Below are 20788 nucleotides of genomic sequence, written 5' to 3' on the forward strand. Positions count from 1 at the left end.
CGCAAGGAAGGGTATCAAATCAGAATTTTTTTTATGTTTCAGCAATTAAATGTAATCTGACTTTGTTGTTCAAATGTGCATAACTCACTCAATTTAACTTGTTTTGACCTGAATCTTTTTCCTACATGTATATTAGGATTTGTAGTTAAGTTTAGACTATAAAAACGCTTGATTTGGTTAAAAATTGAATGAGTTACAAGCCCCGCAAGGAAGGGTGTCAAATCAGAATTTTTTTTATGTTTCAGAAATTAAATGTAATCTCACTTTGTTGTTCAAATGTGCATAACCCACTCAATTTAACTTCTTTTGACCTGAATCTTTTTCCTACATGTATATTAGAACTTTTTAGTTAAGTTTTGACTATAAAAATGCTTGATTTGGTTAAAAATTGAATAAGTTACAAGCCCCGCAAGGAAGGGTGTCAAATCAGAATTTTTTTATGTTACAACAATTAAACGTAATCTGAATTTGTTGTTCAAATGTGCATAACTCACTCAATTTAAGAAATGCATTGTAAGAAATGCAACCGAAAGAGTCACACCACCAAATACTGTAGAACTTATCCATGACAGAATCGTCAGCCAAACAAAAACAACAACAACTGCAACAACCTTAACAACAACACCAATGATGAGACCAGTCACACCTGCTATGGGTGTGGAGGAACCGGTCACTTCAGGTGCAATTGCCCCAAGGCTAACAATCAAGGAGCAGAAGGATCAGGAAGGGTCCTGACCTTGGGTCAACAACCCCAGAAGCTAAACGAAGCCTTCACGGTGGAGATGGCTAATAGGAAAAACCGAATTAACCTAGGATATTTATGTAGAGTACACCTTAACACTAAACAACCATTCATTTCAAATAAATTTAATGCCAGTAAATATTATGAGTTTTGATGTGATAATCGACATGGTTGGGTTAAGCCCCCACCGTGCTGATACTATGTGTCGCGAGAAGGCCGTTTCCCTTCACCTTCCTAATCACGAAACTCTAATAATCCATGGTGATAAACCTGGCGCCAATCCTCGTCTTATCTCGTGCATCAAGGAACAGAAGTGTCTGCACCAGAAGAACTACGTTTTCCTCGCTCATGTTGTGGACAAGACCAAGGAAGAAGTAAGCATACAAGGTATTCCAGTAGCATGCGATTTTCCGGATGTATTTCCCGAAGAACTTCCGGGAATATCCCAGAGAGACAGGTCGAATTTCGAATCGACCTCATACCGGGAACCACATCAATTGCCAATTCACCCTATAGGTTGACTCACGCCGAAATTTAGAAGTTATCCTGTCAATTAAGAAAATTTTGAGCAAAGGATCCATCGGACCAAGCTTCTCACCCTGGGAAGCTCCGATATTGTTCGTCAAGAAGACGGATCCTTCAGAATGAGCAGCGATTTTAGGAAATTGAATAAGCTCATTATCAAAAACCGATACCCACTCCCTCGGACTGACGACCTATTTGACCAGCCGCAAGGAGCTAGTTGCTTCTCCAAAATAGATCTAAGATTCGGTTATCATCAGCTCCAAGTCCGAGAAGAGGACATTCCAAAAACTGCTTTCCGAATTCGTCACGACCATTTCAAATTCATTGTGATACCCTTCGGTCTAACGAATGCTCCCACGGTATTCATGAACCCTACGAACTGAGTTTTCCCAACCATTCCTAGTCAGCCTTTTCATTATTTTCATCAATAACATACTCGTCTGCTCACGAAGCGAGAACAAAACACTGTAAACATCTACGACCAACCTTGAAAGCATCAAAGTCGGAGAATATCGTGAAGAAAGCACTACATGGATGGATAAAACTCACGAAGTCGAAGGTTTTGGGGGTCATATAACCTCAATCTCCCAAGGTTTTGGGTGAAGATCTACTTTGACAGTCGTGGCCCGTATCATTCTCAATGCAACACCGCTTCGATTTTTTTTCTTTTTAATTTTGACTTTTTGCTCAAATTTAATGACCTTCTCTTCTAACCTTTATTTTACTAAAAAATTTATCAAATATATAAAAGTAAAAAAAATATTAATTAATTAGTTTGCTATTATAGATGGTTAATCCTAGGAATCTGCATATTAACCGAAAAATCAAACCAAAACCAAATTAACCGAAATAACCGAACCATTACTAAAAAATATGATGTGGTTTCTATTTTTGATTAACCAAATACATATGGTTCGGTTATGGTTTTCATCTAAAACCGAACCAATAATATTAATAAATGTTTTAGTATAATATAATATTAAATATATGGTATGCAATTATATTTGGAATTGATAATTTAAAAAGTAATTATTTGGGATTAAATGGGATACCTAATTTTCTATTATTTTAATAAGGTTATCGACAATGAATCGTTCATTTTTTTTATAACAATGTACTTTAGGTTTTTCAGTTTTTATAGCAAAGTATTTTTATTTTTATCTCATTTTCGTTCATTATGATTAACCAATATTAACCACTAACCATAACCATTAACCAACAAAAACCATTAACCAAAAGCAATATTAACAAATACCCAATGACTATCAAAATGCATTAACCACTTATAATGGTTATGGTTCGGTTTTAGCTAAAAACCAAACCAAACCGTCTCATACACACCCGTAGTTAATCCAATCGAAACACTACATTTCGCAAGGTTAACCAAAAGTATTAATTTGATGATTTATTAATTCTAGACCGAAAAGATTAGAAACAAACATAATCAAATCCTCCCTAATAAATGAAAATAATTTTGTCACTTGTCATCCTCTTATGCATTATGTCACATGTCATTTTGTGGTAATTTTAGATTAAATTATATCCATATGTTATTTTGTGGTTTTTTCTATTTTATAAAATTTCATATAATATTTAAATGAAATAAATGCAATAATAAATGTATATCCAATTCATTAATGCAACTTTTCTTATAATTTCTAAATTTCTAAATTGAATCCAATTATTTTAGTTGTTTATTTATTTAAATTATTAGTTTAAATTTAAAAAATAAATAAACACTTCAATTTTAATAATTAAATATTTTTCTTTTTTTCTTATAAATTTAAATTTTTTAAATTTTTAGATCTTCATGTTTATTTTTTTTTTGAATGAACTCATGTAATACATGGATCTCACAACTAGTAGTATTAACAAAAACAAATAGCTTCGTCTTATCGTTTTTATATCAATAATCTTTCCAAATAATAGATGATTTGTTTTTGTTTGAGTTGAGTTATTTATGGAAAATAATAAACAATATTGATAATTCCATATTTCCAATTTCAGGCTAAACAAAACTCGACCAAACATCCTACTAAAAATAAAAACTGCTATTTTTCATTAAGCATACACGACCAAACTCGTGAACCGTAGATGAAATGGAAAACGAAAAATCGAAGGTTTTATCGATTTGACTAGAAAAAAAAGTTGGCTAACTTGAAAATAAAATGGGTATGTGGTATGTCGATTTTATGTCATATGTAAATGTTTCTATGAATTATTTAGTTATACGTATATAACTTATTATTTATAAAACTAAAAAATTAAAAATAATAAAAGTTCATTACCAATTTTATATATATATATATATATATATATATATATATATATATATATATATATATATATATATATATATATATATATATATATATATATATATTAAAGTTATGAAAGATTTTAATAGTAAAGTGGTACATTTTTTGTCAATTTTGGTCCTCCAACTTACAACATTGACCATTCATCTTTATGCTTTTGTTCACAAACAACCCTTTCACTTTGGTTTGAATTTTTCATATCTCTCGCCTTTTATTACATATTATTAGTATTTTGCCTTTTGGCAATTACACGATTGGTCCCTGTGGTTTACCAGATTTAACATTTTCTTTTTGGTTTTAAATTAATGTTTTATTTATTAGAAAATACTCACCCAATACCATAAACTCACCCACCATCTACCATCACCACCACCACCACCACCACCAAAATTACATAAATGGTCCATATGGTTTACCCATGGTGACAAATTCAGTCCCTACCACTTGAAAAGACCAAATTACCCTCACATTAACGGACAAAAAGCAACCAACATGCTACTTTACTTTACAAAGCAATACCTTCCGACCCCGACAACGCCGGGGAATCTTTTCTAGTTAAGATTATAAAAAAACAACATTTTCTAAAACACGACATTTTTTCCATCGAGAGTTTCTAACACGCAAAAAGAATGTTACTTTCTTTTCCTTCCTTTTTACTTTTTTTTTTCTCCAAGCTTGAAAAGGCATTTTGATTATATGTTAATGAATTCCTGAATCAAAATTAATTGGAATATGAGATGCCATTTGAAGGGGTCTTTGGTTGCAAACGAACGGAATTCGATTAAGCTCGTATGCTTCAAATTTCCATGTTTGATGGATTTTACCATTCTCAGGGGTGACTGAAGGAATTCAATTTCATTTTTTTTTGTTAAGACCAAAATACTCTCATTATATGTATTGAAATAAATAAATATTAATAAGTACAATTAAACTTAAAATTTAATAAATTTCATTTCATTTCCTATCAAACAACAAATTATAATTCCTTCATATTCTAATTCCATTGACAAATTCGGTTGATTTCACAAACATTCGGCAAACTATACGCTTTAGAAAAGAGAAAAACAGATCCTAAGACTAGGCCATAATTCAAGGTCCATGAGCATAAACCCGGCTAATCTACAAGCATGCATATTCCACCCAAATGACTTAACTTTCAAATAAAAAGTTCATTTCTATTTTATATGTAAACTACTTTTTACATGCATTCCCTGCATAGTTATCCTAACAGCAATTGTTTTGAGACAACAAACTAGATCAAATGTTGGGAAACCAATCACAATTACTACATTGCAATCTACAATGTTAGACTATAAATGTACCTCATTTCTTGGCCAATCGTGCCATATGATTTGTACCTTGTTTCTTGGCCAATCCTCTTGTATGGATTTTTCAATTTGAGATCAATCAAGCTAAGTTTTTTGCTTCGGAATGACTTCCCTACAGCCATATTTGAGCTACCAAAGTTGAAAATTCTTAATGTGACATCCAATACCAACCTCACTGGTTTCTTTCCCGGGTTTCATAACAACAGCTTACTTGAACATGTGAATCTAACTTACATAGATCTCTTTAGGATTGTACCAGAATCCATAAGCAATCTAAACCATTCGATATTATTAAGCCTTACCTATTGGGCACATTCCAAATTCATTCTCTAATTTCACACAATAACATTGCCTTGGGTCTTTGCTAGCAATAAGTTCACATGGTTTGTTCCTTCATTGGTAATTTTTTTGAATCTCAATGTTTTGGAACTCAATGGTATATATTTGAAAAGGGACGCTTGCAAAATTGGCTAGGCAAGCTGACCAAACTTGATGAATCTTATGAACAAACTATGAAAATATAAACCACATTTGGTTGTGAAGTCTTGAATAATAAGCTGACATGACAAATAACACCATTGATATGTGATTTGAGTGTTAGATTTGTCTTTAAACAACATTAGTGGAATCCTTCCTCTTTGTCTGTGTAGCTTACGCATTTCGTTGTTGGTTTTGAATATGAGACAAATGACTTCAATGACATAATGAGTGCCCGAGAAAAAACATCGTGAAAAGACCAATAATATCAAATGGTTTTAGGTTACTTATAGATTCTGGTACAATCCTAAACAAACCTGTCTAAGCTAATCCACATGTTCAAGTAAGCTATTGTTACAAAATTCAGGAAAAAAAACATTGAGGTTGGTATTGGATATGGCATCAAAAATTCCCAACTTTGGTGGCCCAATACGGCTGCAAGGGAATTCATTCATTCTGAAGTAAACAATTTTTCAGCTTGATTGACCTCAAAGCAAAAAATATACAGGTTTGGTAGCCCAAAAACCCAAAAATGCTGCAGGGAATTACAACAACACATTTGTTAAAGTGACGACCAGATTTTCCTCTCAACTTTTCTTTCATTCTAACCTATTTTGCAATCAACTAAAAGTCTTCATTACATATATAATATAATATGCTTGAAGATGAAAGAATTAGAATTAGGTGAGATAAATGCATCGAGATTACCTTACAACTACACCCAAATCGTCATCAGATTTTGGCAACATCGAAGCATAATACTCGACTTCTGCTGAATCCGATCTCCAATTTCCCTATCCTACCCATCCCTCTCTCTCTTTAGAATTTAATAAATAACACCTCTATCCTCAATTATTTCCATCAACCTTTTTCCTCAATAAATGTCTGCCGACATCTTCACATTAATAATAACCTTATTATAAACAAATATACTAAATATATTGTTGGTCCACCTGATTTTTTATTTTTTATTTTTTATTTTTATTGGAGGCTTTTATAACGTCTTGTCATTTACAAGTAAAACCATTATATTTTTCAAAAGTAAGGTACAAACTCAACCACAAAAACTAATTGTTTTATTTGGAACATAAACCAATAATGCTAAGATAAAAGATTCTTTTTGACACCAAATTGGAGGGACGAAAAAAAAAGTAATTTGCTTTAGAAATATTTTGAGCCATAATAAAAAAGCAATAAGTAAATATAAAGCATAAGACCAACAAAACATATTGTTTATAATAAAAAAATAAATTCTCATTTCGTAAGAAACAAAAAAAAATGTTTATATGAACTTAAATGAATCATAATAAAAAAAGTAAAAATTATGATTTTATTGAATTTGCCGATTTTCATTACATTGAATAATTGCATTTATTTGAACTAGTTTAAGATCTAAATTTGCCCATACCTATAGACAATAAGGTCTTGTTTGTTTTTTCGAAACGAAAATGATTGAAGTCTGCAGATCACATCTGTAATCATCTGCAGTAGAAGAGAGGACCAAACGGCTGCAAAACTCTGTTTGTTTTTTAATCTCTGCAGACTGCTGCAATAAACTGAAATTAATATACAATAGTTAAAATAAATCTAAGTAAAAAATTTATTTGGTTTAATCACATGCAAATCAAATATAAAGATCATTGTGATGATATGATTTTTAAATAGTTTTATATAAAAGAATTAAACATAATATTTGCTAAATAACAATAAATAAAATTATTAATTTAGCTAAAAACATGTTCAGTTTTGTTAAAATTTTGAAGACGATGATTATTTGTCCGGATAACTTCAATAAATTTGGTAATTTTAATGATTAACTTTATAATTTATTAATATTTGGTTATAGACACAATATAACAAAAAAATATTTATATGAAATTTACCAAACGGTTTTGAAATTATTTGAAATTATGTAAAATATACTCCAATTGTTTATATATTCTTTAAATATTATTAAAATAATAAACATCATGTTGAGAAAAAAAAACAAATCTGAGTTGAATAATAAGTGAGAAGTGGTTTGAAGAGGATGACACGTAGCACGGACACAACAGTTTTTAAATTAGAAGTATTCCAAAAAAACAAAAACGAAAACTATGGTATTGCGTGTGGTCAACAACTTTTGTTTTTCCCATATGAGGCTTTAGACAAAGAAAAGAGGCACACTGAAATTTTCTGTTGCAAACCTGTCATTTCTAGCCCTTATATTTACAAATTTAACCATTTTAATCCCTTATATCTATACTTTTAACTTTTTGAGCCTTTGTATGTATACTTTTGAACAGTTTACGAAGGAATATTTTGTTTAAAAGGCATGCATGTTTCTTAACTAATTTAACCAAATTTGTTTTCCTAGAATGCGATACAAATTGGATATTTCCATCAACCACCTTACAGGACCCTTTTTATTACAAAAAATTGCTAGATGAAATTACTTATTTACGCCCCTTTTTTTAATAATTGGTGATCAAAAAGCAAAACAATATTACTTGTTTACATTTTTTTAACCTAATTTGAGAAACTTTTAATTTCCCTTCACAAGATGTCTCTTCATTCGTTCACAAAAATGTTTTTTTTTTATTCATTTTATCTATCGCCTCTTTTTGTTGATAACATAGACAAAATAACATAATAAAGAAGATAATGAAATGAGTTTATATGTAAGAATGAAACTGTTTTTCATGTGGAAAGGATAACCTGGTCCAAGCTTCACTGAACGAGATTTATTCCAACCACCGAATCATAAGCTCTAATGTGCCCAAACATTCATATCAAAATAGTATTTCATCATCATCATCATCATGATTTAATTTATTTATTTACAAACAAGATACACATTAATGTAATAATCTTGAGAGGCACATTGGTTATATACCCAATCAGCCAATAAACTTATGTTTTACTCATATAACATATTTTGTAATTTGTAAAACATACCGGAAAAAATATATGTGAAAATGTTTAGTAGTAGAGTGAACTGAAGGTAGTTACTTAGACCTCGATTCCAAGCTCCAACAACAAAGTGTGGTTGGCTCTATCAGCTTCCGCTCCAACAAACTGAATGGGACCTACACAAATATTTTATAAAAATCCATATTACTGTTTACATAACATTCCTTCCAATTCCATTCCATTAGGCGAAATAAAAAAAGTCTTTTTTCCCCCAAACATAAGTTTATTTAATTATAATTTATTCTCTTATAGAATAGAACAACATTCTTTTCTTTATTTATCAACTTTAGTACCAGGACTGATATATCTGTTTTGAAGGGCCCACTCCTCCCTCAGTGATGCAAATTTCTTGAATGGTGCACCTGAAAATGAAAATGTAATTAAATTAGGAACCAAAACTGTCAAAGAAAAATATTTCAAAGTTAGTAACTCACCATCAAGCTCAACCATCGCCTTCTTTATCACAGGCTTGAATTTACCTGCACATTTACGGTTAATTTTCAAATTTACTTTTTTGCCCCTCATAACAAAAAAAATATTGATGGCTTACCATGTCTCCTTTCCACGTCCATTAAAGAAGTCAATGGAGTTCCACCAACACTCCATTCTTCCACTGGTGCACCCAAATTTCCAACCTATCATAAATACAACATAACATAACATAACATAACATAACATAACATAACAGGTTGTACTGTGTTTGACATGTATTAGACTGTGACAGACGTCAATGATACAAAAACTGCATTTTTTTGTTCCACTAAAAAGGGTGGGACAAGGGTTCAAACTCGATATCTTGTTTGTGAAAAAGACGAGAATGCCCTCCTCACCCTCATCATCGAAATTACATTTATAAAAGAAAGATACATACGGAAGATATTAGTCCGGATTTGCCACCCTGGAGTAGAGCTCCAGCACCATAACCCAATGCATAACAGTAAGAAGAGTCAAAGTTTGAAGGCAAACCACATCGTCCTTCATAACTGACACATACAAATGAAATCCCACATATTAATATTAATATTATGAACACTGCAACCTACTTTCATTTATTTGTTTATTAAAGCAATTACTACTTCCAAAAACAATGCCTTAATAAGACAAAAGTTGAAAGTAGAATGTTATAATTGGGTAGATTTGTTTCAAAGAAAGTACCCGAAAAAATGGGACTGGCCTTTAAAGTGGCATGCATATTGGCCCACTTGCTTCCTCTTCTCTAATTCACTTTCAACCATTTGCATAAGCATTTTCTCTGTTTCTATTTTCGCAACCTAAGTTAAGGTATAAATATAATAAACACATCATTTATGAATTATGAATTATGAATTATGATAGATAATAAGCAAAGTGAAAATCACCTGGACATTTCCATGGGGATCCCTTTCAAGCATCAACTGATCTTGAATTGCAGGAGGAAGTATCTCAAAAAGCTGCAGAGACTGAGGAATAAGCTTCTCTTTCCATTTTCCACTCTCATCTACAATTCCACTTGCCAGAATTTCATTTAGTTCCGAAATAAGTTGTTGCACCTGAAAATCACAAATAAATAAATAATTACAGACAAATGACATAAATGCCCTCATCATAGAAAAATAAACCTAGAAAGCTTGTTGTAAGAGTAAATAGTAAATACCTCAGGAATGAAATCAATAAGTCCTTCAGGTATGAGTATGACACCATAGTTATAACCAAGACCTGCACGTTTACAAATTACATCCGCTATGTAATCTGTGACATTTTTCAAAGTCAGCTTCTCAGAGGCAACCTGCAGCAAGTAACATTTTCATCATCTTCCATATTTCAATTTTCAACAATTACAATTATATATTTTAATAATATGTTTATGTGGTGGAAGAAGATTTAGTACCTCCTCCCCGATAAGAGTGATGTTTGGATGAGTTTGCAGAGCACACTCTAATGTAATGTGGGAAGCAGCACGTCCCATTAGTCGTACAACTGAAGATATGAGTGTTATATTTGAGGGCAAAACTGTCATTTCCATATATAACTAACGAATGGAGTGTTAAATTAGACGGACGACCCATGGACTAAAAACGTTAAGAGACAGTAAGATAGGGACCAAAAGTGAAAAAACATAAACTTAATCCTACAAAATCAGAGGCCAGAGAATGCAGATAGATATAGTGAAGGAGTAAAGGCAAATGAGCTCACAATGATAATATTTTCCTGTAGAACGAGCATCTATCATCACATTTCCAATTTGCTCAGAATAAATCTGTATAATAATCCAATTACAAGAAAGTGAGGTGATGTCATCAATGGTGAACATGCAATTTGGTGAAGAACTTACAGGTGTGAAAATCAAGGGATAAATGCAAGAGATAGCAATGTTTATTATTTCCTCATGTTACAACATTGTGCTTTCAAAAATCTACTTCTAATTATACCAATATTGTCAACCAAATCCAAACCAATTTTGACTACTATGGTAGATTTTTTTTCAAAGTAAGAGTGTCAGTGTCCTAATAAGAAAACTTTTTCAAAGTACAATGCCTCGCCTTAATAAGTTTTTTTTTTTTTTTTCTGAAAGTACAAGGTTCTAATAGAAAGAAATGAAAGTAGAATGCTATAGTAAACAAATAAATGTAAGTTTGTTGCTATTTATGGATCAAAGTCATAACTGGAATTACCTTGCATGCAGTATCAAAACCAAAACTTGTAGGAACCTCTTTGCATTTCAAGTCACCATCAATAGTCTTTGGGCATCCAATCACTCGGGTCTTCAATTTTCTACTCCTGTGGGATATAATAATCGAATAAGCACTTTCACACCACATTTTCTTATCATCATAACTCAACAATGTATAACAAAGGGAATATGCAGTTATTGACTTAATGGACATAATGGAAACATGACTTAATCCAATAAGCTATACATCGGTGTCTCTTTTTGACTTAATGCATAAAGAACAACATAATAGAGAAAATCAGGAAAGCCATTAATTAGCACACTAAACAAATACATCAATGGTAATCCTTCACCTAAAGTATTCAGCAAGAAGGCAGGCATTTGTATTTGAATCATCTCCACCAATAACCACAAGCCCATCCAAATCAAGCTTCACTGCTACATCTTCAGCTTGCTTAAACTGGATTCAGGTGCATACAAATCAAAATTTCTATCTTTGCTTCATTATTAAATTTTAAGGGTCTGCATGGATATTAATAAGGAGTTTTTGGCAAATATAGGGCTGTTTTGGATTTGGTTTGTAAAACTAGGGCCCTTTCAGATTCATTTGTAAAAATAGGGTCGTGACCCCACAAAACAAATGTATACTTACATTAAGGCCCCTATAAGTTTTATTTTTTACCTTTAAGTTTTAAGATATGTAAATATAATCTCCTTTTACTTACAAAAATATGTAAATAAAATCTCTTTTTAGTTACAATTATTATTTAGTATAACACAAAAGCCACTATATAAAAAAAATTATATATTTTTGTCATTTTTTTCTGTTTGGCATAAAAGTCATCATTTTTTCTACAAACCGACATTCTAACAAGTTATTATATCTTGTTCTCGATAACCATATCTAACTAATTTTTTTTACATCAATTATGAATATTAACCTTTTATTCACGTCAACTTTTTATGTTATTTCAATATATTTTTTATTGGCAATCTCTTCTTTAATAACAATGTAAAATATTTTGGTTTATACGCTTAACTAAAAAGAGTACAAGTTTTAGGAATTAAGGATCGATAACTTTTGAATGATAATAAGTTTTTAAACGATACACATTTGTAAGTTGGTTACCTAATTAATCACATAACTATTCTATTTTAATTATATAACTAATTTTGTTAAAAATTATATATAAAGTTATTAAACTAACAAATCCGATTTAATATTGGAAAAAATTTAAGAAACAAATATTTAAAAAAAAAATCATAAAAGTATGATTAAAGAAAAGATTTATAAAAAATATGATTAAAAGATATAAATTACAATAAAATATTTTTAAAGAAAAAATTAGTAAAATCTTATTAATTATAATATTTATGGATTATAAAATTTTCTTATAATATAAAAAGTTAAAATTAAAAATAATTTACAAATCATTACTGATTTAATATATATATATATATATATATATATATATATATATATATATATATATATATATGTTAGGATTCGAAAATAATATTGTGTCTAGTTGTAATGTTTAGTGTATTTTCTTAATTTCGAATTGTGTCATGATTTCAGAATGTATTTAATCTTAGGTTTGCAGTTCTGAACTGTCGACTTAGGATTCTTTCTGATTCTTATTTGACGCTTATATATAGGAGCGTTAGTTAGTAGAACGGATAGTTTTTGCTATAGAATAGTTCCGCACAACTTCTTGTAACGAATTTTTCATTCTTTCCATTAATGCAAACAGATCTTATTACTTCTTTGTATTCTTATAAATCTATCAAATCTTCTTATAATGTTTACATTTTACAAATTATTGTTCCTATAATTCTTCACAATATATATTAACAAAGTTATATATATATATATATATATATATATATATATATATATATATATATATATATATATTAAAGAAATACTAAGATCATAAATATAGTAATTATATAAAATAGAAATGTAAATATAAAAAAATGTAATTATAATATATCATGTAAGTTTAAGGGTTATAAATGTAACTATGAAAAAGTCTAATGTAAATATGAAATCGGCAAATTCAATTTTACAAATGAATTTGAAAGAGCCCTAGTTCTACAAACTAAATCCAAAACAGCCCTATTTTTGCAAAAAACTCTATTAATAAGGCATTGTAGTTTGAAAAATCTACCCAGTTATAACATTGTACGTTCAGTTCCTTTTTTATTGGGTTATTATACTTTGAAAAATCCACCCAATTATAGCTATGAAAATTGCTTTGTATTTAGTTGATATTATTATAATTGGGTAGATTATTCAATATATAATGTTGTAATAGGAAGAAACGAAAGTAGAATGCCATAATAAGGAAATCAAACAGAGTATGTTGCTAGTTTTTTGCTTTTAATCCTATACATAAAAATCAACAAGGTAAGCAAAGGCTCAATGATTGGCACCTGTTCTGGAGTCTCAATCTTGTCTCTCCCACTACAGATCATATCAAATCCTCCCTGATGCAGTGAATTAAAACAAATCAGCAAACTGTATGAAAATTAGTAGCATTCAGACACTCTCACCTTCAAGAATTTCAAGATTTATATGTTTATTATTTGAACCAGTTTAACATTTGATCAGTTACATACTTATAATAGATTATCATATAGCATCTGTAAGTGAAAAAGGTTCATTTTAATATTTACCTGATTTCTGTAAGGATAAATATAGTCAGGGGTCAAGACCACATATTTGCCCTTCATGATCCCAGCTGGCCCACCCTTGAACCCATACACGGTACTTCCTTTGCAGCATTCCTGCAAGTAATCTGCACCAAGCAGTGGGAGAAAAGGTTTGAATTTGATACACAGTTAATTTGAATTGTATACAACTTTCAATCATATCATATGAAGTATGAACAATATGAACAATAGGAAATGAAAGTTCAAAATCCTAACCAAAAATCCCAGATATAACATTATGCCCTCCTGGTGCTTGTCCTCCTGACAACACAACTCCTATCTTCAAGGCAGATCCTGATTCATTAGATTCACCTGGCACCAATATTGCTGATGGTTGCCCAAACAGGGATGGGAAAAGTTTTGCAATTTCATCTGAAAGCATTAGAACAAGCACAACTGAAGTCGTAATCCTTCATCCTTACACTCAATCTCTGCAGATGATTAGCTGTGTTTTGCCATTCTTTTATGTGATTTTGGATTATATAAAAAAAATCTCCAATTTGTTTTAGTATTGGTTCATTTTTACAGGGGTTTCACTAGGTCTTTATGGTAATCAGTTAACTTTAAAACTCAAAATGCAAAATTCGATCATAAAACCTAATTAACATCTACACACAACGTAATCAGTTAACATAGCTAACAAAACACTTAAATTCTTGTTTATCCAATGCAGTAGTGACTAAACTCCAGAGATTATCATCAATCCATCATTAAAAAGGACTCCGATCAATCGTGATCTTAGCATAAATAGTTTTGCTTTTACAGGGGTCGTCAATTCCACTTCAGTATCAATATGATGTGATACATCAAATCACTTGGAAATTAAGAAATACCTGGATTTCCGGCAGCGGAGCTAGCGGGACCATCGATGATTTTGAAGGGGCTTCTGAAAACAGAAGGGATAGCAAGAGGATGATCAAGACGGCTGTTCTGTACTTCGCTGTAGACGGAAGCCATACGGCTAGTAATCGACTTTCCGGCGGTGACACCAGCGCCGTTGAGCAGTTGGGAAGGCGGAGCCATTGATCGGAGAGTGGATAGAGAATCAGTGTCCTTCGGGGGGATAGCTAGTAAGCTTGGTTGTTGGTAATGAAGGTCGAAAGACAATAATGTCCTTGGACTTGGAGTCTTCGCACACAACAAAAAAACATTTGGGTATTATTTGGAATATTCTGATATATGAAAAATCTAACACAATGAGAGTATGAGTTGACTTTATATTTTATCAACAAAGATAATAATAATCGGGTCTGTACTAAAATGAGATGTTAACTAAATGTTGAAGATGATTATAAAATTTAATAAAAATATTAACGGGGATGGTGGGTTTGAGAGTGTTTATTAGTTTATATAAAAATTGGTATATTTCTTACGAAGAATTTGTGTTTTATGATGATTATAACAATATGATTAATTTCAAAATCGGATCGACGTTTTGGTTATCGGGTCAATGAAAAATGACAAGTTGGAGAACGACCTGATGGGGATGAATAAAAGGTTCTTTATTCCTCTAGTCATATTTGGTCCGTGTTTGTGAGTTTTTTTTCTTTGGGTCCAACAAATTGCACCAATGAAGAACACCTTACGTTGAAGGAATCTAGCATTGGAAAATAATTTTGCTCTTAGCGACATATTCCCTAAAATGAATTTGTTGGTCGTATCCGAGTTTGTAACCTTTCAATTATAAAGTCGATATTTATGAAAGAGAAGAATCGATAATCTATGAGGCGGAGTCTAGTGTTTATATTGTTTCACAAGTTTGGCGTCTATCCTTCCGTATCTATAGACAAGATTTGGGTAAAACATATATATTGTATCGAAATATTATTCTAAAAACGGAGATGTGTCAAACTAACTCGATGCTCATCAATACACTATGGGGAATGGGCTTGACAACCTTGGCTTTTGTTGTGATATGTACTCCGAGCTTAATGCCGATTAAGGGTAGCTTCGTCTTGGTTAAGCCTAAGAATCACAACAAAGAAAGAACCGGTGTCAGTCGTCGCCCAGGAGGTGGTCCTGGAACGAGGCTCTGATGGTCTAGTCAGTAATTGGATGAGAGAATTAGGGTTTAGCTTAAGGTGGAGAATGAGGTGATCCCTTCTTCTGGAAAAAGAAGGGTTTCTTTTCTACTTATTGTCGTTGGAGCATGTCCCCAACAGTACCTTTTGTCTTGTATGGGCTGACATGACATGGAGGCGTCCTATTGGCAGATCGTACTGTTGAATTAGGTGTCTAAGCTCATAACTATAATTGGTATGTAGTTGACCCGATGATAGCATGGTCCATTTGGGTTGTAACACTCTGGAACAATTTGATAGGATGGATACTTGAGAAAGAGGTTATTGTGATTTATTAATATATTATAAGTATAATATATTAATTGAGGAATCACGTTATTTAATTAGTATTGATCAAGAATTAATTTGGTATTAATTTAGTGATCAAAAGAAACTAATTAAAGTTAAAGGAATTGATTAGGTAAATCAGTAATTCTTCTAGTTGGACTCATGACTCATGTTGACTAGGGTTGGACTAAACTTACATGAAAGTCCATGAAAGGTTTAGCCCAAAAGGCTTATGTAATATGAAGAGTCATTAGGGTTTGCATGGTTGTAATCCTAAGCTATAAAAGAAGTCCCTAACACCTAAAATTGGCACTCATGCATACTAAAGTAGTGGCTAGCCGATTTTGAGCTCCCAAGCTTCTCTCTCAAGTCCATTCTCTTGTTCTTGGTTTGTTATAAGACATTTGAGGCATCACACTTGAGATGCTAGGCTCCTAAAGGTCAAAGACAAGCAAGCTACTACACAAGGTAATCCTCTAACAGTTTTTTATGATTCAAAGGTTGCCTTGCATGCTAGTTTAGGCTTTATGCTTTGGAAAAACAATATTGCATGTATAATTAGAGAAAACTTATATCCAAAGCATTAGGGTTGTATGTGCTGTTGGTGATGGGTTTTGAGCATTCTAACACTCCTATGGTGTACATGCAACCCTAGAAACCTTGGATCTATGTTTTCTCTAATATACATGCAAATTTGATTTTCCAAGGTTTACATCCTAACTAGCATGTTATGGGGAACTTGAATACAAAAATCAAGTAGAATAACATACCTTTTAGTAGCTTGGATTCCTTGATGACTTTGTGAGCCTAGCACCCCAAATGTGATGCCTCAAATGCTTCACACAACACCACAACACTTAGAATAACTTGAGAGAAGATCACTATGACACAAAATCGGCTTGCCCTCTTGTTCTTCCTTAGTGGTCCGATTTTGCTAGTCAAGGGGTCCTTTTATAGTTGTGTCACAAGTAGGGTTACCACATGTAAACCCTAATTGACATGGCTTTTCATTTCCCATGATCCATGGGTTTATAACCCCCATGGACTATCCATGGAGCACCTTATGGGTTTCAGCCCAACTCCATAAACCATGGATCATTAGCCTACTATATAAGAATGGATGATTTACACAATCAACCCCATATATTTAATTAGTCTCCTTTTGATCACCAAATTAATTCTAAATTAATTCTTGACCAATACTAATTAAATAATATTATTAATATATTAGAACTTATAATATATTAATAAACCTTAAGTGTCCCTTTTCTCATTTTATCTATCCAAGTGTTGCAATGTCATGCAACCCAAATGGACCATGCCGGGTCGGGTCAAGTACATACCAAATATAGTTATGGACTTAGACACTATATCCAACAGTCTCCCACTTGGATAAGTCTAATAACTATAGTTGCATATATGACTTCAGGATCTGACTAGCAATCGTAGCTCTTTCAAAGTCTCTCGGAACTTAGATGATGATGATACGCCATTTAAGATAAGCGATCGTATAATCCTCTGCTCTCAAGATATCAGCCGGACAAATACATGGAACATGGTCTTACTTATTGTCCAGCATTTGTTTCTCGATCTCTGATCTGTTTGACATAGAACTAAATTGAACACATCAATTAGGTTCTGACAGGGCCCGGTACATAGGTCAAAACAAAATCATCGAGGGGCCCAGATATCGCTTCTAATCCTAGAAGGAACAGATAAACTTCAACTCATATGCTTGTACTGACTACTTGTTGAATTATGCACAAAAGCACGTTTTATAACATCGAGTTACCCATGCATTTTCGTACAATCAATGTATAACCAATTCATAGTCAATAACTCATATCTCTAGGTTTGAAGATTTATATGATATTACCGTCTCACGATCACTCGAGATAAATTCCATGAAGTGATACAAGTGAGCGTGGGTTGAGTCCAATACTCAGACCTTATGAGCACTCATGAATGTTGCAGCAACCATTGCTATGTCTAATACACCTTAGACAATCTACAAACCCAATTCATGACAGTCTTAATTCAATACCTACTTCCAAAGTATGACTGACTGTGGAGAGTTTGAATAATATAATTATCCTGGAAGTCAAAACATGCAAAATTGAAACAATAGTAAACGATTAACATAAGATAGTAACACTTTACTCATAAATAAATAACAATTTTTATTTAATCATCAAAAGTTAAGTACATTTTACAAGTTTCAAAAAAAAACTATCTAATTATTAAAACTAATATCATCCTTCAGCCCGATGTGCCTCGCATGCTGTAAATGCTTAACCCTACTCAGTCCCTTCGTGAGGGGATCTGCTGGGTTCTCATCTGATGATACCCTCTTTTCCATGAGGAGTCCTTCTTCTATTCGATGTCTAATGAAATGGTATTTTCTGTCAATGTGTCTAGATCTCCCGTGATCCCTTGGTTCCTTAGCTAAAGCAACCGCACTTTCGCTGTCACAGAAAATTTCCATTGGCTCTTTTATAGCTAGTACAACTCCAAGGTCTCCAATGAAGTTCTTTAGCTATATCGCCTCCTTTGATGCCTCACTTGCTGCTATATACACTGATTCGCAAGTAGAATCAGCAACCGTCTCCTGCTTGGAACTTTTCAAAGTAATTGCTCCTCCATTTAGGATAAAGATCCAACCTGACTGAGAGCGGAAATTATCCCTATCAGTCTGAAAGCTAGCATCGCTATACCCTACCACTCTCAAGTCATCACTACCACCAAGGGTAAGGACCCAGTCCTTAGTCCTTCGCAGATACTTGAGAATGTTCTTTACCGCAGTCCAGTGAGCCTTGCCTGGGTTCCCTTGATATCTACTGACCATGCTCAAAGCAAAGGCCACATCAGGGCGAGTACAAGTCATAGCATACATGATTGAGCCCACAGCGGAAGCATATGGAACATGACTCATCTCAGCTATCTCAGCCTCTGTACTCGGACTCTGAGTCTTACTCAGTTTGGCGTTACTCTGGATCGGTAATTCCCCTTTCTTGGAATCCTGCATACTGAACCTCTTCAGCACCTTATCCAAGTAAGTACTCTGACTAAGTCCAATTAGTCTCTTACTCTTGTCTCTCAATATCCTTATTCCTAGGATATAGGTAGCTTCCCCAAGGTCCTTCATAGCGAAACACTTCCCAAGCCAGGACTTAACCTCTTGCAAGGTTGGGATGTCATTTCCTATGAGTAGTATGTCATCCACATACAACACCAAAAAGCTAACTATACTCCCACTAGCCCTAACATATACACAGGACTTATCCTCGCTCCTCGAAAAGCCAAACTCTTTGACTTTCTCATCAAAGCAAAGATTCCATCTACGAGGTGCTTGTTTCAATCCATAGATGGATTTCCCAAGCTTACACACCTTATTAGGGTACTCTGTACTGACAAAACCCTATGGCTGACTCATGTAAACATCCTCAGCCAACTTTCCATTAAGGAAAGCGGTTTTGACATCCATTTGCCATATTTCATAGTCATGAAATGCAACAATGGCTAGCATAACCCTAATAGAATTAATCTTTGCTAATGGTGAAAAGGTCTCATCATAATCAACTCCCGGAGTTTGAGAAAAGCCCTTTGCAACCAGTCGCGCCTTATAAGTGTGTACATTACCATCCATGTCGGTCTTCTTCTTAAAGATCCATTTGCACCCTACTGTCTTACGACCTGGTACATTGTCAACCAAGTTCCAAACTTGATTTTCATACATGGACTGTATCTCGCTGTCCATAGCCTCTTTCCATTTAGCAGCCTCAGGGCCTTCCATGGCTTCCGTGTAGCTGTTGGGTTCATGCAGACTTACCAGTGTGCTATCACTGATCAGCGTATCACCTTCTGTAGTAATATGGAAACCATAGTAATGCTCAGGTGCATTCCTAACTCTTGTGGAACGCCTCAGAGGTATGGGCTTGTCATTCGGATCAACAGGAGTTTCCTCCTCATGTTGATTGCTAGGGTTTGAGGTTCCTTCACCACTTGACTCTTGAATTTATTCAAGGTCAATTTGCCTCCCACTGTTTCATTGGCTTATGAACTCTCTCTCACGAAAGACTCCTATTCTAGCTACAAAGACCACATTCTCACTAGGTCTGTAGAAGAGGTAACCAAAGGATCTTTGTGGGTAGCCGATGAAAATACACCTCTCACTTCGAGGTTCAAGCTTATCATGAGACTCACGCCTTACGAAGGCCTCGCAACCCCAAATCTTGATGTGGTCCACATTGGGAACTTTCCCAGTCCACATCTCATGAGGTGTTTTGGCAACCTTTTTAGTAGGGATTAAATTCAGGATATGGGCAGCAGTCTCTAAGGCATACACCCAAAATGAGATTGGTAACGAAGCTCGACTCATCATGGAACGAACCATGTCCAACAAGGTTCGATTGCGTCTCTCAGCCACACCATTCAGCTGTGGTGTCCTAGGAGGTGTCAATTATGAGACAATCCCACATTCCTTAAGATAGTCAAGGAACTCGATACTAAAATACTCTCCTCCCCGATCGGATCGGAGCATCTTGATGTTCCTGCCCAGTTGATTCTCCACTTCCTGCTTAAACTCTTTGAACTTTTCAAAGGTTTCTGACTTATGCTTGATTAAGTAGATATATCCATATCTACTATAATCATCAGTAAAAGTCACATAATAGTGATTAGCATCCCTTGTGGCAGTTTTGAAGGGTCCACACACATCAGTGTGTATGAGG

The 20788-nt window shown here is 33.3% G+C and overlaps 1 protein-coding gene and 1 long non-coding RNA gene across 2 annotated transcripts; both read right to left on the reverse strand.

Moving 5' to 3' along the window:
- Positions 1–4730: 4730 nt before the first annotated feature.
- LOC145168423 (uncharacterized) lies at positions 4731–6278 on the reverse strand. The gene is made up of 2 exons (XR_013741868.1): positions 6099–6278; positions 4731–5925 (listed from the first exon to the last, which is right to left on the reverse strand). It is a non-coding gene; the product is annotated as an uncharacterized LOC145168423 (long non-coding RNA).
- A 1867-nt stretch (positions 6279–8145) lies between these two features.
- LOC145168431 (pyrophosphate--fructose 6-phosphate 1-phosphotransferase subunit beta-like) lies at positions 8146–14832 on the reverse strand. Its single transcript, XM_079087244.1, has 16 exons — positions 14544–14832; positions 13927–14082; positions 13675–13796; positions 13432–13485; positions 11346–11452; positions 10994–11099; positions 10515–10578; positions 10210–10298; positions 9976–10107; positions 9701–9871; positions 9498–9613; positions 9214–9325; positions 8893–8977; positions 8777–8821; positions 8636–8704; positions 8146–8458 (listed from the first exon to the last, which is right to left on the reverse strand). Exons 1-16 carry the CDS (start codon positions 14731–14733, stop codon positions 8382–8384), a joined length of 1695 nt encoding a protein of 564 aa, XP_078943370.1. The 5' UTR covers positions 14734–14832; the 3' UTR covers positions 8146–8381.
- Between the last annotated feature and the right edge of the window lie 5956 nt (positions 14833–20788).

This window comes from Lactuca virosa, chromosome 1 (assembly GCF_052849685.1).
Source record: "Lactuca virosa cultivar CGN04683 chromosome 1, Lactuca_virosa_CGN04683_v6, whole genome shotgun sequence".
Lineage (NCBI taxonomy): Eukaryota > Viridiplantae > Streptophyta > Magnoliopsida > Asterales > Asteraceae > Lactuca > Lactuca virosa.

Coding starts and splice junctions, on each gene's coding strand:
- LOC145168431 (XM_079087244.1), bottom strand. CDS start 14,733: ATGGCTCCGCCTTCCCAACTGCTCAACGGCGCTGGTGTCACCGCCGGA. Junction 9,614..9,700: donor ATCCCCATGGAAATGTCCAG/GTGATTTTCACT, acceptor ACCTTAACTTAG/GTTGCGAAAATAGAAACAGA. Junction 8,822..8,892: donor GGACGTGGAAAGGAGACATG/GTAAGCCATCAA, acceptor GTAAATGTGCAG/GTAAATTCAAGCCTGTGATA.